We start from the raw sequence: 15,331 nt of genomic DNA on the forward strand, positions 1-15,331 counted from the left end.
TGATGAAATAACTTACTTAACATGGCAAATTTGTGGCAGTGCAACTTGTAGTAAAAGACACTGCTTCGTATTTATTTAATGAACCTTTGGTTTTTTTTCTTTTTCTTTTTCTTTTTTTTTTTTTTTTTTTTTTTTTTTTGAGACAAGGATTCTCTGTGTAGCTTTGCGCCTTTCCTGGAATTAACTCACTTTGGAGACCAGGCTGGTCTCGAACTCACAGAGATCCCCCTGCCTCTGCCTCCCAAGTGCTGGGATTAAAGGCATGTGCCACCACTGCCCGTGGTTTTTTTCTGAAATAATTTTTCATCTTTTCCTTTGACTCACTCAATAAAGACCTTCCTAATCCTGGATACGATATTGGGATGCTAAGGTGTATTTCTAAATGGTCTTAGCACAAATAAAATATCACCACGCTAAGGCTTTATCCTAAGACTCTAAGGCTTTTGCTCTTACATAGTAACATCAAAAAAAGCATGAAGGAACTTAAAAGGATGAGCAAGTTAGCAGCCTCATTTTTATACTGAGACTACTATACCCTTCTTCTCTCCTTCTTCATCTAAACTTGTGTTTGTTTGCTTGTTTGTTTGTTTGTTTAAGAGCCTGGAGATAGGTGTGGTGGCACATACCTTTAATCCAGCACTCTGAAGGAAGAAGCAGATGGATCTTTCTGAGTTCCAGGCCAGCCAGGGTTACATAGTAAGACCTTGTTTCAGAGACGGGGAGAGAGAGAGCAGGTTCCTGGGCTGGGTATAGTGGGTGACACAGGCCTGGCTGCCCAGTATTTGTGAACTAAAGAAAGAGAATCTCTACTGTGAGGCCAGTTCAGGCTACACAGTGAGACCTCGCCTTAAAACAAACAAATACCACCACCAACAAACTCAAGAAATTCACACAGACTGAAGAGCCTAAGTCCCTTGATATAGGAACTTTTCTTTCCAGATTTTCAGTCCATAATCCACACTATGTCCTCCAAATTTCAAAAACCTTTATTTTGAAAGAATGAGCGAAAGAAGACAGTTATCAATTACCAAGAACAATGACACTGAAGAAAATACAGTAAGTACTCTCCCCACACACAACCCCCGCCCCCTTTCCCATCCCTGGCACAATATTAAAACCAAAGCACATTTAACAAAGAGAAACAGCAGTATGTAACTACGAAAGCTAATTTCCATACTGCTCAATCCAACTAACCCATGTCAAACGTCCTTCCCCTAGTCAAACTCCACCCACCGGAATGCTGAAGAGGTGTAAAATAGACATTTCTGGGTGTATTTTGGACTTTGTTAACATTAGCAAAGTTCAGTGACAAATCAATACGAGTAGAGGACTCATCTGATAGATAAACACTGGCTATAGCTTCTCTATTCAATTTCAGGTTTCAGAAAACCGCTAGGGCTGGAGATTCGAACTTGTAACAGGACCAGTGACTGGTCCCTCAGTGGAAACTGTGGGAAAGCTGTCAGATCCTGGTTGGCTACTGAGAATAGTGAAAGTGAGGCAGCTTTGGTCTTAAAACCAATTTTGACTGTGGCTAGGAAAAGCTTGTTAATTAAATTTCCAACTGCTAGCCAGAGCTCAGTAGGCTGGGCTCAGACAAGGCAAGGAGAAACCTCCTACTGCATCACTTGAAGAACCAGACTAGTGGCTGCATCTGTCCCTTGTTTGAACTGAACTTGATGTTGAGTGTTTCAAACTTGAAAGTTGAACTAGAGGCTGATTAAATTGAAGAAACTCTTCTCATAAAATGGTAAGTTGTTTACAGCTTAACGCAGAAAGGGACTTCCACCCCACCTGGAAATAGGTTCTTTGTTTTCTACCAGAATAGGATTCTCTTGACAGGAGGGTTCCTTTATTCTACCTTTGCTGGCATCAATTTATAAAGGGAAGGATACCTGTGCAGGATTAGTTCAAGATCAGAGCCTCCCCTACACATGTGTGTGTACTCACACACATGGCAGTTAAATACATTCCCCCACACATAATCTCACAGTCACATGCTTGCTGGAGTCCACCTCACGAATACACCTCAATAGTAGCCATATACATGAACATGCAGCAAGATGTGAGCATTGCTCCAGAGTGATTAAAGGTGGTGCACGAATGTCAATATGGGGAGGTCATTTTAGGGTATAGATGTACACAAGCCAACTAACTTGCAGTTTGTATTTTTCTCTTTTCCCCCAAGATAAATAAATCAAATGAAAAACACACACTGATATCTTCTTGGGTGTCAAAGAGACAACTGCCTAGAAGGTCCTAATTTTGCACTTTCAATTTCTTATGACACCTTCACTTTGCCCTGCGGGGCCTTCTCATATAAGGAGGGTTGCTCCTCTGCACTCTCAGGCAAGGCCTTCTTCTCAGAAGACCGGTCTTCAGGCTTGCGGGCAATCAACAGGCGGCAGGTAAGCAGGATCCCGAACACCAGAGCATGCGCATAACGTTTGAGAGGATCACCGACCAGCTGGTGGAAGAAAAGCACAGCCAACACCAGCAGGAGCAGGAAGAAGTTGGCCACATCTTTGGGACGTCCGGGAACCAGGGTCATGACGATGCCACAGGCCACTTCAAGAGCGCCAATACTTTTTCGAAGGAGAATGGAATTGATGCCCATTTTCTTCAGCAGAGGAAGGGCTCGGACATAGCTCTTGTAAGCACGTTTCTAGAGTGGAGATATCATAAGGAAACCAATGCGTTAACCACAATTTTAACATCAGAATGAAGAAAACAGCAGCAAGGGTCTTCTCCTCCCTACCATCACCTTTTCACACCAACTGAAAGTATTCCATTTTTCACCCTGTCCCTTAAATAAAACCTTGTGAGTAGGGTAAGAAAAGAGGAGACAATCTGTTTGGGATCTCTGTGATTAAAAATGTAAAAAGTGTGGGGCTGGAGAGATGGCTCAGCAGTTAAGAGCACTGGCTGTGTTAGGCATGGTGGCACATACCTTTAGTCTCAGCACTTGATGGGGGCAAAGGCAGGCTGATCTCTGAGTTCAAGGCCAGCCTGGTCCATATATTGAGTTCCAGGACAACCAGAACTGCATAGTTTAGAGACCCTGGCTCCAAACAACCACAACAACTAAAAGAGCACTGGGTACTCTTGCAGGGGACCGGGGTTGGATTCCCAGCACCTACATGGTGGCCCATAACCTTTTCTAACTCCACTTCCATGGGGACCTGTATCTTCTGTAGCGCTGCACAAATGTGGTGCACAGACACACATACAGAAGAAAAACACTCATACACATAAAACAATTAGATGGAGCCATTAAACCACAAAGAAGGCCCTCAGCTGACCCAAACCTGCTAGCACTTTGACCTTGGATTTAGCTTCCTGAACTGTAAAAAAATAAACATGTTGTTCACAAATTGCCAATGTGTAACATTTTGTTATGACAATCTGAATGGACTCAGACAGGCATCAAGAGTAATAATGCAGCAAATCTGGTCTCCTAGTACTTTTAAAAGTTGCTGTCTGTATATCACTAAGAAACTAGAAGAAATTCATCAAACCCATAAAACTGGTCCATGCCACCCGTATCCACACTTTCTAGTACTTGCTTTGGCCAAACCCAAATGCAAGACCATGCATGGGAAAGCCTCACAAATTTGGACTTCCTTCATTGGAATGTATGGTAGGTTTTTAAAAAGCAGAGCTAAAGTCTACATTTTAGACTCTACCAAAAATGCTGATCAAATTAAAAATATACTGGGGCTACCGTTGACAGAGTTGTTGCCTAGCAGGCATGAGGCCCAGACTGCATGAATCAGGCATGTTGGCACTTGCCTGTAGGCCCAGCACTCCAGTGGTGAAAGCAAGAGAATGAGAAGTTGAAAGTCATCCTCAGCTACATAGAGGTCAGACTGATACAAATGAGACCCCTGTCCCAAAGAACAAACAAATCCCAGGTCCATTCACTGACTCAATATTTATTCTTTCCATATGCTAGGCACTGTATTCTGAATGCAAATATAAATCTTTCACAAAGAAAGCCTTATCTTCGTTTTAATTAATTAATTAATTCTTCTCATGTTTTGCATCCCAACCACAGTTTTGCCTCCCTCCTCTCCTCCCAGTCCCTCCCCATGCCTCGCCTCCCCTCTTTCCCAGATCCACTCCTCCTCTTTTCCCTTCAGAAAAGGGCAGCCCTCCTAGGGATATCAACCAAACATGGCATATTAAGTTACAATAAGACTAGGCACAAACCCTCATATCAAGACTGGACTAGGCAACCCAGTAGAAGGAAAAGGGTCCCAAGAGCAGGCAAAAGAGTCAGAGAGATTCCCCCACTCCCATTGTTAGGAGTCCCACAAGAACACCAAGCTACACGATCATAAGGTAATATGCAGAGGACCTAGCTCAAACCCATACAGGCTCCCTGTTACTCCAGTCTCCGTGAGCACCTGTGAGCCCTGCTTAGTTGATTCTATGAGGCCTTACCTTCTTGAAGCTTGAAGTTTAAAAGGGAAAGAATAGACACTGAAATGTGTAAGTGTGTTAAAGTGTTGAGTGTCTTATAAAATAATGTAATGGGTATAGTCATAAAATAATGTGATGGTTATAGTGGAGACACACCAAATCTCCTCAGCTGGTGATAGTGAGAGTGAAATCTGAAAAGAAAAGCTGGTGTTTACAAGAACAGCAGGGGCTTGGCAAATGGAGGAAAATGAATGGGGTTAAAAAGGCCCTAAAGTATAGAACAGATAAATGTGTTGTGAACACTACCTCACTTTGGTGTGGACTGGAGCAGGGAAGGGAGGGGAAATAATGAAATAGAGGAAAAACATATGGACTGCATGGTGGAAAACTTAATTGTGCTATGAAGCTTTGCACTTTGTCCTATAAGACAGTGAAAGCAACATAATCTGATTTTAAGGGATGTCTTTTTAGAAACCATGAGGATGTATTTCAACAGGTATACTTGCAAACAAGGAGATTGAGTGAGATGCTTAAACTAGCAATAACACACACACACATACACACACACACACACACACACACACACACACACACACACACACACTCAAAAACCCCAAACAAGTAAAACAAGTAAAAAAATATAAAAACAGTTCAAAGACTGAAGATGCAGCTCGGTTGGTAGAGTGCTAGCCTAGTATGCAGGAGGCTGAATGAATTGGGCATGTTGGCACATACCTATTAATCCTAGCTTGGGAAGAAGAGGCAGGAGGATCTAAAGGTCAAGGTCATCCTCAGCTACAAACTGAGTTGGAAGGCAGACTGTGATACGTGAAATCCTGTCTAAAAAAAAAAATAGAGAAAGGAAAAAGAATTCTAGAACCCACAAATAAGAGAGAAAATAGGTGAATTTGTCTTTATGTATCTGATTTCACTTAATATGATTTCCAGTTGCATCCATTTTCCAGCAAATAATTCCATTCTCCTTTATTGCTCAATAAAACTCCATACTGTAGCCGGGCGGTGGTGGCCCACGCCTTTAATCCCAGCACTGGGGAGGCAGAGCCATGCAGATCTCTGTGAGTTCAAGGCCAGCCTGGTGTACAGAGCAAGATCCAGGAAAGGCACAAAGCTACACAGAGAAACCCTGTCTCAGAAACAAAACAAAACAAAACAAAAACAAACAAACAAAAAAAACCCAAAAACAAAAAACCTCCATACTGTAAGAGGAGACTTCTGCCCAGGAGGAGAGAAGAGAGGGAGATCTGTGATTGGTATGTAAAATGAAAAAAAAAATTCCTTAATAAAAAATTTAAAAAATGGACCATGTAAATTTGTGCATTAAAAAAATGAGACTTCTCGGGGATGGAGAAAAGGCTCAGCAGTTAAGAGCATATACTGCTCTTCCAGAAAACCCAAGTTCAATCCCCAGCATCCATGTGGGGTGGCTCACAACCACCTGTGACTACAGCTCCAGAAGATTCAAGGCCTCCGACCTCCATAGGCACCTACAGTCATGAGATCAGTTGCTTGGTAGTAGTTCAATCCCAAATACGTACAACAACAACAACAACAGCACACACACACACACACACACACAGTTTTCAAAGGCACCAAATGAAGGACTAGTAAGGTCAGGTCTCACTTTGTACAACTGTAGAATGAAGAAAAATTAGACCTTTTTCACTATTCCTTACTTAGCATTCATTTGCTAGGTATTATAAATAATCTATAGATGGGAATATGTACATAAATAATGTAAATACTAGATCATTTTAAGTGAGACTTGAGCATCCAAGGATTTGGGTATCACTCCACTCTTGTCCCTACCCTGCTCCTGAGCATGTGAAAAAATGTTAGTCATAGTTCTTCCTCCCTCTTCTCACCTTAGATTAGAGCAAGGAATTTTTGAAGTGAAATTGAAAGAGAGATTTTCCAGGTACAGTAAATTCTAGGTCCAAGGAAGCCAGAGCCACATGGAGCAGAACTCAGCTCAGAGTTAAAGATGTTGCTGAGAAGTCTGCCCCTTTCCTCCATGGTTAACCTGCATGCACACCACTTGCCTCCACCCCCACCTCCACCTCTTTATCCTGGTGATAGATTCAAGGGCTTCTTTAACGTTTATGAGGACCATTTTCTCTCCATTTCTTTTCAAGACAGTTTCATGTAGCCCAGGTTGGCCTCAATATGTAGCTAAGGGTGGTCTTGTACTCCTGGTCCTTCTCTCTCTCTCTCTCTCTCTCTCTCTCTCTCTCTCTCTCTCTCTCTCTCTCTCTCTCTCTCTCTCTCTCTCTCCAGGGTCTCTTGTAACCTAGGCTAGCCTCAATAAGTAGCTGAGGATGCCTTTGAATTCCTGTTCCTCATGCTGGTACCTCCCAAGTGCTAAGATTACTACAGTGAATCACAAAGCCCACCGCGTTCATTTTCAAAAGGACCGCTCTTAATTAACACTATGGTTTTCAAGGAAGAATTCCTAAATCCTCAAGTGTGAGCTTCTGGAGGATGCACAGAGAGGAGAAGATAAGTTTCTTGGAGATTCTACAGTCCCTTCAGGTTCCAGAACTTCCAGATATGCTCTGAGTAGCTTCTCCAAATGTCACCCCTCCAGCATGAATCACTTAACATTCAAGAATAGATTCTTATCAACGGTGTTGTGGAATCTCGAAGCAGCCATCCTCCTGTCCCTGTAACCACTCCCAGAAGAAACCTTATTTTCAGCATTGGGAATCAAACCCAGGGCCTCACACACGAAGCTAGATAAATGTTCCACCATTGAACCCTTGTTGCTTCTTTCTTTCCTCTTCTTTGGCAGGAGAAAACTGGGTAAGGCATTTCATCACATCTTTAGTCCTACGCTGAGCAGACACACATGGGACCTATTATCCATGACTCCAAATGGAAACTGTACAGGTCATTAGAAATGTGATGGTAGTGACATTATAGGGAGCCTAGTGTTCTTTCTGCTGCAGAGTAGAAGAGAGACATCAAAAGACTCCTACCATTGCCAGCCCCTTTCTTAATGTTTGGGGCAGGCCACCTCACTCCTAACAACAGAAGTGTCCCGTGTCATGAATCTGTAGTAATGAGATCCCTAAAGGCATTAGTGGTACTGATGGTAAAAAGTGACTGACTCGCCGGGCGGTGGTGGCGCACGCCTTTAATCCCAGCACTCGGGAGGCAGAGCCAGGCGGATCTCTGTGAGTTCAAGGCTGGCCTGGACTACCAAGTGAGTTCCAGGAAAGGCGCAAAGCTACACAGAGAAACCCTGTCTCGAAAAACCAAAAAAAAAAAAAAAAGTGACTGACTCACTTTCCCAAAAAGCTGTCACAATTCACTTAAAAAAAAAAAAAGATTTATTTATGTATTATGTATACAGTGTTCTGCCTGCATGCATCCCTGCCGGCCAGAAGAGGGCACCAGATCTCATTACAGATGGTTCTGAGCCACCATGTTGTTGCTGGGAATTGAACCTTTGGAAGAGCAGCCAGTGCTCTTAACTTCTGAGCCACCTCTCCAGCCCACAATTCACTTTTTTATATCTGCTTTTATTTTTCCATTCAAATGAAGCAGACCCTGAAACCATAGTTTCCTGAAGAGGCCAAGCAGTGGGAAACAGAAGTGTTGAGTCAAATGTTTCAAATCTCTTCAAAGACAATCATGCAGCAGTTTCCTCGGACCTGTATTTGTTTTGTTGCTTGGATAAAATTACAGGTATCTTATTGCCTCAGTTTCCCCTTTTATAAATTAGATGATTGTTTTGGAAATGTAATCGAAAATTTACAGTACCATAGCTTCCAGTGAGAGTCACACACACACACACACACACACACACACACACACACACACACTGTTAGAACTCAGGAGAGTGAAGTCACCCTTGGAAGGGCAGTGACAGAAAAGGGCCTAGGATGTGATGGAGCACTAGTCATCTTCTTCTAGTGGGTACCTACTTACATGGGGATATTCTGAAATTTTCTGGAACTGTACAATTATGTGTCATCTGTATGTTATACTCCAATAAAATTTACGGGGAGAATTATATGAGAGTGAAAGAGTGCGCTTACAAAAATATATTTTGCCTGAGAGTCTCAGCCTAGTTACTATCTTAGACCACAAAAACCTACACAAGTGCTGCAAAATTTGCTGACTCACGTATGACTGTCAGGAATTTTCGTAGGAAAAAAAAGCCACCTGTGAATCATGGAGCATTATTTGAATGTAATAAAAAGCTCATCACGTTAAATTGCCAACTACTCATATGAATGATAAGCACCTTCTCAGTGCTTTCCACTTTCCATTGTCATTTATACTTACCTAAAGAGGACTCGAACAAACCTGGTCCCATTAAGCAAAGGGAATCCTGTCTGCATTGCTTCTTAGAGCAGGCGAATCTGTCCTCTACTGTTAAGTCAAAACCACTCTGAAGCAAAGTCAGATGTTGGCCAAACTGAGAGTCTACAAGATTCCTGACACAGCTTTGATGTAATGTGTATCGTTCAGCTTGTGTGACTAGCTGTGGGAACTAAGCAAGCCATGTCACATCTCAGGGTCTATTTTCTCTCTAAGGGAATAGATATACTGCAACACTTCCAAGAAGTCTAAGGATCGGTGAATTACTACCCTATTACCTAGTTGGAAAGCAATTAATGGCACTGATTGGAAGCATAAAAGATTGCCTATGGACATTAAATAAACTGCACAAACATATTGGGAATGTCTTATTAGGGTTACACAAACAGGGGAACATTTAACTAACTACAGATAACCAAATTAACAGAATCAACAAATCGTTTCTGTGAGAGGATGCAACGAATCGGAGACTTACCCCATGGTCCCCAGGGTCCAAATCCTTTGGCCTCTTTGTGACAGAATTTTGGTGTTTTCTTACTAATACATATGTGGTCTCCTGTGCTCACAGGCTAGAACCACCACTAAAAAAAGCTGAGTACAAATTGCATGCAAGTTAGCCATTCATATACCCCCAGTCCCTGCACAGGAAACTGCTTAGCAGCATCTGTAAGCACTGTCTCTCAATTCAAGTGAACTAATGAGGCATTCAGTCAAGGGCGTCTCCGATCATGCAGGATTCACTTGGGATATAGAAGACTGTATAATAACACTTCCTTAGTCTGGGGGAGGTATGAGACAACACATACCAATTCAGAGATGCATATGCTTATTCTGTAGGAGACTCACACTGTGCATTACACTGCAGCACGTGGATTCTTCAATATTATCTGATTGCATAAAGGCCTGTTCACAAGAGCACAGGAAAGTACACTTTGTTCTTCTATGCACTCGATTCTAGCCCTTTAAATGACCATTCAAATTAGTTAGCAAACCACTGCATAAAATAGAGTCAATTATCAGCATCACCTACCCAAAGGTTTCCTTGAACACCTACTGTAGCAAGCACTGTCCCAGACATTATAAACATGCTGTCTTAGCTAAGGTTTACAACCTTTTGAGGTAGGAATTCTTACTCCCATGTTACAGATAAGGAAACCAAGAGTGCCAGAATTCTATCTCTGGCTTGAATGAATCCAAGCCCTGTATTCTCCAGTCGAGCCAGGAGAAAAGTTCATAGTCTTTTTTTTTTAAAAGCTCTTTCTTCAGTTATTCTTCATAGAGGGAATGATATCTAAGATAACATAATAGCTTTTATTATTTTCTTATTGAGACAGGGTCTCTCTATGTAGCCCAGGCTGGCCTCAAATTTATAGAGATTCACCTGCCTCTGCTTTTCAAATACTGGGATTAAAAGTGTGCTCCACATGTCTAGCATATAAAGGCTTTAAAATAGAGATAAAAATAGACAGAAGAGAAATGTATAAGTCTAAATTTTGAAAAATTGGTTCAGAAATAAAACAACCTCCCAAAATATAGATTGGGAAATTGAACTCATACAAAGAAGGAAGATGAATGTTGGGTATTTTTAAGAGTCAGTTGTAGGTTTTATCAACCAAAAAAATTCAATGATCCCTTATACACATGGTTTCCAATCTCTTCTCTAACAACAGCGTTCCCTATGATCTTGGATGAATCATTAAACCCGGTGTGCTTCAATTATCCATTAGTAAAACAGAAAGCTCTAAGAAAATGAATCTACCACACAGAGATGTTCTAAACAAATAACATAACTACACCAGCACCACCCATCACCACCTTGAAATCTTATGAGAAATACCACTGCAATCAATATATGAGGAACCCCACTAGTGCAGTGAAGTCACTCCGAAAAATGGGAAATAATCATTCCATCTTTCCCAAGCTTGGTGTTCTGAAGGACTAGTGACCCCCCTCTCAGAAACAAGCAATTGTTCCTGAACTGCACAATCAAGAGTAAACCAGAAAAGACTGAAGGATGGTGATGAGGCAATGCTACAGTGACTCATTTGAATCATTCATTCACCCATCCATCCCACAAATATATATGTATATATAATATATTCTTTTTTGAGAATACGTATTATTTTGAATATATATATGCTTTTGGAGACAGTGTCTTGCTATGTAGCCCAGGCTAACCTGGAACTTCGGAACTTCCAAGTTTTTTTGCCTTAGCATGCTGAGTGCTGTCCACAAATGTATACTGAGCACATTCTGTTCAAGAACTACCTCCCTTTCATATGGGCTCAAGATTAATGCTGGGACAAGCCAGAGCACTATGCAGCGGGTCCTATGTCAGAAAGCCATCAGCAGTCACACAGCCTGACACTCAGTGCAGGAGGAGACCCTGGGGAAGAGCAGTCTGACAATCCTCTATAAGCTTCAGACCACTGCGACATCCACCTTCCAGTGAGATAGATTTCCACCCCTCCAAAAGCCCCATAGTACAGAAACACAGAAGTGAGCACACACACACACACACACACACACACACACACACACACACACACACACACACAAACACACACACACACACACACAATTGTTTCCTACTGCTCTGTCAGAGTATACCAATTTAAATATTTTTCTGTATATGCCAGGAGATCTTCAGGCTGTTTTCTCTGGCTTTCATTAGGCTGCAATAGACAGCTCCACTCCCTAGGAAGAAGCTCACTCTAAACCCATTTGTGGCTAGTACTCCTCATGAGCTCCTGCCAAGCTGGTAGGAAGCTTCCCGGTGGTGACTCCATCTTAGCCGGATTGCCTGCAGAGCTTAACACTGTTCTTAGGGTGCAGCTTGGGGGTCCTCTAAGGCAGCTGGGCCAGGTTCAGAGTACAGGAAGCATAGTGAAGAAAGCTATGTCCCTAAAGAAAGGGAAAGCTTAAAATACCTCTGGTGCACACGCAGAAATGTATAAATAAACGTACATATGAAAAGTAAAGCAAGAACACATTCGTGCGTTTAAAATCAAACCCTAAACTAGTCCAGCCAAGACAAAAGCATAAAAGCATCCCCCTCCACTGCTTCCCTGTCTTCCAACCTCTTCAAGCCCTTTGGTGGCTTCTGCCACCTCACCCTACCCCCTTCCCCAATGCAGGCAGCCTTGGCTACTTATTTTGACCTGCTTTCAATTCCATCTGGTCTAACACACTGGGAGGAGGGGAGATGAGAGAAGCATATTAGGATTTGCCACTGGGGCTAGACCTAAGCCCCCTTCCCCCACCCAAGAGTAATCCCGTGGTAAGGAAGAAACAAAAAGCTCAAGCCAGAGCTGTGTGCAAGTATTTTCTGAACATTTACAATCTGCCAGACTTCATCCATTTGCAGCTCATGTTGAGGGGCCTTGGAAAGCTCTGCAGTGAGCTCTAGGAGAGCAATTAATCCCTCTCAGTGTATGAGGCTATTCCTTCCCACCTTAGCCCTAAAGGAGAGACCTTCTTGCCTCTTTTCTCTCTTTCTTCTGTTCTTCCCTAAGCTCATTTCCATCTTGACCTTGAGAGCCTGGTAATGTGCTTACTCCCATTACTGGCGCTCTGGCCAAGGCTTCTAGAAGCAGGTTCCCTCCAACCGGGGCGGGGAATCGAATAGGCAAAGTGACAGGGGCGGAGGTGAGAGACCGAAAGTGCTGGAAACATCTCTTGCTGTCTCCTAGTACTCCACTACGTAAGTCCTCCTCGCACCTAACTGGGAAAGGCGGCCCAGCCCCCAGTTTGCAGAGCTGTTTTGGCCAGTCACCTTCGGGCATTCCAACTCTGCAGAGAGGAAACCTGCGGAGGGCCTGGCTCAGGGCAGCCACCGGAGGAGGCATGGTGGGGATTACAGACGGTTCTGCAGCAGAGTCCGGACAGACTTGATCAATTTTGTAGATTAGCCTTCACACCAAATACAATAAAACAAAACATCCAGCTCTCCCCTCCGGGGAAGGGGCAGAAGCAGAAGCAGCTCAGTGACCTTTATTTGGGGCAAGACTGCTTTGTCTCCAACATCCAGCTCGTACCCAGGCGCCTAAAGGAATACTGTCAGCTCTGCACACGGGATGTGTGCTAGCTTTAGGAACCCGTCTTCTCACCCCACCCCCAGCTTTTCTTCTCTTTCCCCTTTGTTCCTCCCTAAAATATATAAACTCTGGCCAGCTAAACTCTTTGCTTAGAGGGAAAGACTCAGACTTGCAGACTGGCTGTGGCTGGGACTTTGGGTGTGTGCAGGGAAGAGGGACGGGCTCGTTGATGACAGGTGCTACGCAGGTCTCAGTCCCCTGCTTGACTTAAAATTGGGGGTCCTCGCTGGGCAGCCCCTCCCCCAACTGGCATGCAGTGGCACCAAAACAGTTGCTCCCAGCACAGCCCACAATGAAATCGCTCTTGTCCAGCTGTCCCTTCCGAGCTGTAAAGTTGTTAGGGAGAAGGGAGGGTCCGGGGCTGAAGGAGAGGTTAAGAGAAAGGCACCGGAGCGGAGAAAGAAAGGAGGAGAGGTAGTCACAATCCCATAGGGGTGCGCTCCTCATTGCTCCTATACATCACTTACCATCTCATTGTAGGCATCCTTGCTGAGTCTGGGGGTCAACTTGATGGTCCCCATGAAAACAAAGAAGAGTCCCAGGGCCACTGAAAGGGCCACGATAGTTACGGTTCGTGGGGATGCCATGGGGTCTCCAAGGCAAGTCCCAACTAATCCTTCTGCTTTGCGCAGCCGGGGCTGTCAAGGCGCAGGCAGTTAGCACAGGGAGAGCTAGAGGCACGCTGCGGAGGCAGCAGGCAGAGAGAATGACAAAGGGAGAGGAGGGAGCTGGAGAGAAAAATTGAGAGATCGAGATTCAACCACTCTCACTACAACAATCGCTGGGTCCTAATGCCCTACGATTGCACCTCCCTGGCGTAAAGGACCGTGAAGAAGTTCAAAGAAGCCCTTAGCTGAGACGGCAACTTCTAATTCCTAAGTGCAAAGAAGGCAGTTTATGCTTCGAGTTCAGCACCAGGAATGAGGAATTTAGAGAGATGTCCTTTGTGCTATTTTACCAGGTGCACTTTTAATCCCCTCATACCTACCCTTCCGTTATTCACTCCCCATTTCAAACCTCATCATTTCCTTCAATCAAACCATCGGGCTTCGTGAAGTCATTGGTGTCTGAAAGTGCTTACACTCAAGGACGAAACTGCAAGCCCCGCCTGGTGGCTCAAGCCTGGTATCCCAGTATTTTAGTGGCTTGGAGCGGGAGGATGGTGAGTTCTGGACCAACTTGTGCTACATAGGTAGTTCAAGGCCACCCTGAACTCTTACCAAGAGCCCCTCTGAAAAGTCATCCTCTCAAAAACGAAAAGAGAAAAATTGTAAAACCATTAAGTTCTCAGGATTGACAGCAACTGAAGAAGGCATTATCTTCTATTTGCTTAAAAACCATGTTATGGTTAGTATTTAAAAACTTTCCCGTGGGGCTGGAGACCTAGCTCAGTTTGTAGAGTGCATGCTACATGATCCCCCCCATTTTTTTGCATTTTGATCCTATCTCTCAAAGATTTATGTCTCAGTGGGCCCCACTGCCAGGTGCTATCCCACTCACTGCCCCATCCTACCAGAGCATTTCTACCATTTAGGCTTTTGATCACTCCTCTTCCTTCTCCTTACTAGTCATTAGGTTATTGCCTTTACTCTTCAACCTTTGCATCAATGTCGCCTCCTCCATAAAGCCTCTCCTGATATAAGCCCAGCTAGGTAAGACTTTTCTCCTCCTTTGATGTTCTACTACGAAAACCAATGTTAATCGACTGTCTAGTAGGGTCAAGAAACTGCTCTTGTATTAATTCGCTAAACATTTATATGCAGCAACACTGTGAGCTAGGTATGAACTCCCATTTATGGATGGGATTCAAATGACTAGACAGTCATATCTAGAGGCCAGGCTCATTTGGTTTTGTTAAACATATGAAGTCTTTGTTTACTCCAGGAGGGAGTAAAGAGAGCATCAGAGCCTCTGATAAGATTTGTTTCTCAGAGCTGAAGGGATAGCTCAGCGGTTAAGAGCACTGGTTACTCTTCCAGAGGACCTGGGTTTAGTTCCAGCACCCACATGGCAGCTCACAACTGTCTGTAGCTCCAGTTCCAGGGGATCCAACACCCTCACACAGACATATATGCAGGCAAAACATCAATGCATACAAAATGAAAATAAACTGTTAAAAAAAAAAAAGATTTGTTCCTCTGCTGCCCCACACTGAGAATGAATGGGGAGGTGACACTTGAGGATCTGAAAAGTCTTCTAGATTGCACAAGAATGGTCAGTGGTCAGAGGGTGGTGTGTCTCTTTGCTAGGGCAGAGGGTAATAGGGCATGCAGGGTGGTGATCACCGCAGGTCTGATTGGAGCTCACCCCAGAAAGATAAGCCGGACTCCAGTGGCTCTGCTCCAGCAGGGAGGTGAAAATCTTGAATCTTGTTGTTTCCTTTCTGTTGCTATGCTAAACACTGTGATGAAACAACAACTTGGGAGGACAGGGTTTATTTCAGCTTATACTTTATGACCTAT

General features: G+C 43.7%; 1 protein-coding gene across 1 annotated transcript; it reads right to left on the bottom strand.

Annotated features, from left to right (window-relative positions):
* Positions 1–966: 966 nt before the first annotated feature.
* Tmem35a (transmembrane protein 35A) lies at positions 967–13,701 on the bottom strand. Its single transcript, XM_006986424.4, has 2 exons — positions 13,337–13,701; positions 967–2,665 (listed from the first exon to the last, which is right to left on the bottom strand). Exons 1-2 carry the CDS (start codon positions 13,454–13,456, stop codon positions 2,282–2,284), a joined length of 504 nt encoding a protein of 167 aa, XP_006986486.1. The 5' UTR covers positions 13,457–13,701; the 3' UTR covers positions 967–2,281.
* Between the last annotated feature and the right edge of the window lie 1,630 nt (positions 13,702–15,331).

The sequence above is a fragment of the Peromyscus maniculatus genome, chromosome X (genome assembly GCF_049852395.1).
Source record: "Peromyscus maniculatus bairdii isolate BWxNUB_F1_BW_parent chromosome X, HU_Pman_BW_mat_3.1, whole genome shotgun sequence".
NCBI classification, from domain to species: domain Eukaryota; kingdom Metazoa; phylum Chordata; class Mammalia; order Rodentia; family Cricetidae; genus Peromyscus; species Peromyscus maniculatus.